The sequence below is a fragment of the Drosophila santomea genome, chromosome 3R (assembly GCF_016746245.2).
Source record: "Drosophila santomea strain STO CAGO 1482 chromosome 3R, Prin_Dsan_1.1, whole genome shotgun sequence".
NCBI lineage: Eukaryota > Metazoa > Arthropoda > Insecta > Diptera > Drosophilidae > Drosophila > Drosophila santomea.
This window is the reverse complement of record NC_053019.2, coordinates 20,263,824-20,265,344: the sequence shown is the minus strand read 5'-3', so window position 1 is coordinate 20,265,344 and position 1,521 is coordinate 20,263,824. Positions and strand designations below refer to the sequence as shown.

At 48.4% G+C, this 1,521-nt stretch overlaps 1 protein-coding gene across 1 annotated transcript; it reads left to right on the top strand.

The window, feature by feature from the left end:
• Positions 1 to 639, top strand: LOC120452376. The gene is made up of 2 exons (XM_039636567.1): positions 1 to 138; positions 209 to 639. The coding sequence occupies exons 1-2, from the start codon at positions 72 to 74 to the stop codon at positions 481 to 483; spliced, it is 342 nt and encodes a 113-aa protein (XP_039492501.1). The 5' UTR covers positions 1 to 71; the 3' UTR covers positions 484 to 639.
• Positions 640 to 1,521: the final 882 nt, after the last annotated feature.

Here is a 1,521-nt window from a genome sequence, read left to right as displayed (position 1 = left end):
AAACATTTATGGCACAGGAGCTGGGAACTCTAGAAAAATAAATTTTATTTTACCTACAGAGCGTTATCTACATGTGTGTACCTATATTTTGTATTCCACAACCTGTCGAACAAAATAAGAGTGACACAAGTGCAGCCAGTACGCGAGATCCGCACTTGGAATACCCATTTAGTGACCATGACCTCTAATCCGTGCATTTTCTGTTTAGATGAGCAGATCTATCCGCACCGCATATCCTGCGGTCATTCCTTTTGCTCGGCGTGCTTCAGGAAGTATTTGGAGCTGGGTCGGGACTTACGATGTCCTCTCTGCAGACGCGTTTTCAGGGCGGACATCCCGCCCCCTCCGCCCAGTGATTCTGCAGAGGAACTCGAGTCCTTGCCCGGAACTGAGATGGACACGCTGGTGCTGACACTTTCGGAGCAGGAGTGCTGGTTCTTTGAGCAGCTCTACCGGGAAGTACAATTGACAAGCAGGCGCTAGACTAGATTGTGATATTTTTTGTCTTCATATATTTCTATATATACTTATATGTTATCGTCAAACACTTTTGTCCGATCTTCCTTGGAGTGTGCTTCGCAGAAGGCGGATGATTGTAAAAGTTTTCTCATAATCAAATAAAAGATTGATAACCATTAACAATAGCTGGTATCCGTGTGCCAAAAGATGGTTCAGCTCGCCAAAGAAACCTCTAAAAATCCTAAGTCGAGCATTTGGGCAAGTTCCAAGCCCAGTCCAAGTGAAGTGCTTAGCCTGGCCAAAAGCACAGCCATGTCTGGCTATCGCCATCTGAGCCTTTTCAGCGACTGCTCATCCATCTGCGAGTTGGTGAGGCTGCCTCATCGATCAGCATTTGTATCTGCTGGTGCAGGCGCAACTTAATTAGACGCTTAGACTGGCTAATTGCCGCGCAGTCGAGCTGATAAATTGATAAGCCCGGCCACAGATGACCAGCTAACGATGGCCATTAGCCGAAGTGACAGCGGCAGTTGCGCCGGTTGCGGCAGCCAAACGGGCGGCTGAAAAATGGAGCAAAAATGTTTATTAAATGTCCGTGCCTGACCGGCGGTCAGTGGTGCGGGCCTAGCCCAAGTCCGAGAAACTGCAAGTCCAAAAAACTCCCCAACTGCTGGCTGCATTTGCTGCATTTGTTTGTTTGCCGTTGTCTTTTTGGGCGCTTTATCGCACGAATCATTTCTGGCTGGCCGTTTTGACAGCGTTTTGAGTCAACAACATGGCGCATGCAGCAGATACAAATCTAGGCGGCACATTATGCAACGACGGTCGCGGCGATCGTGCAAATGCTAAGAGCCAAAAACTATCTCATGGATTTGCGCAATTTGTCATCCTGGAATCGGACTCGGAATCTGCATCTGCATCTGAATCGGAATCGAAACAGAAATCGAAATCAGGGACAAGAGCCGAGGGGCTATGCCTGCGAGTGCGTGTGTGCGGGCGTGGCCGGCAAACAGTTTTATTGATAAGACTTGCCAGGCGGCTTCGATATTGCATTTAGTTGGC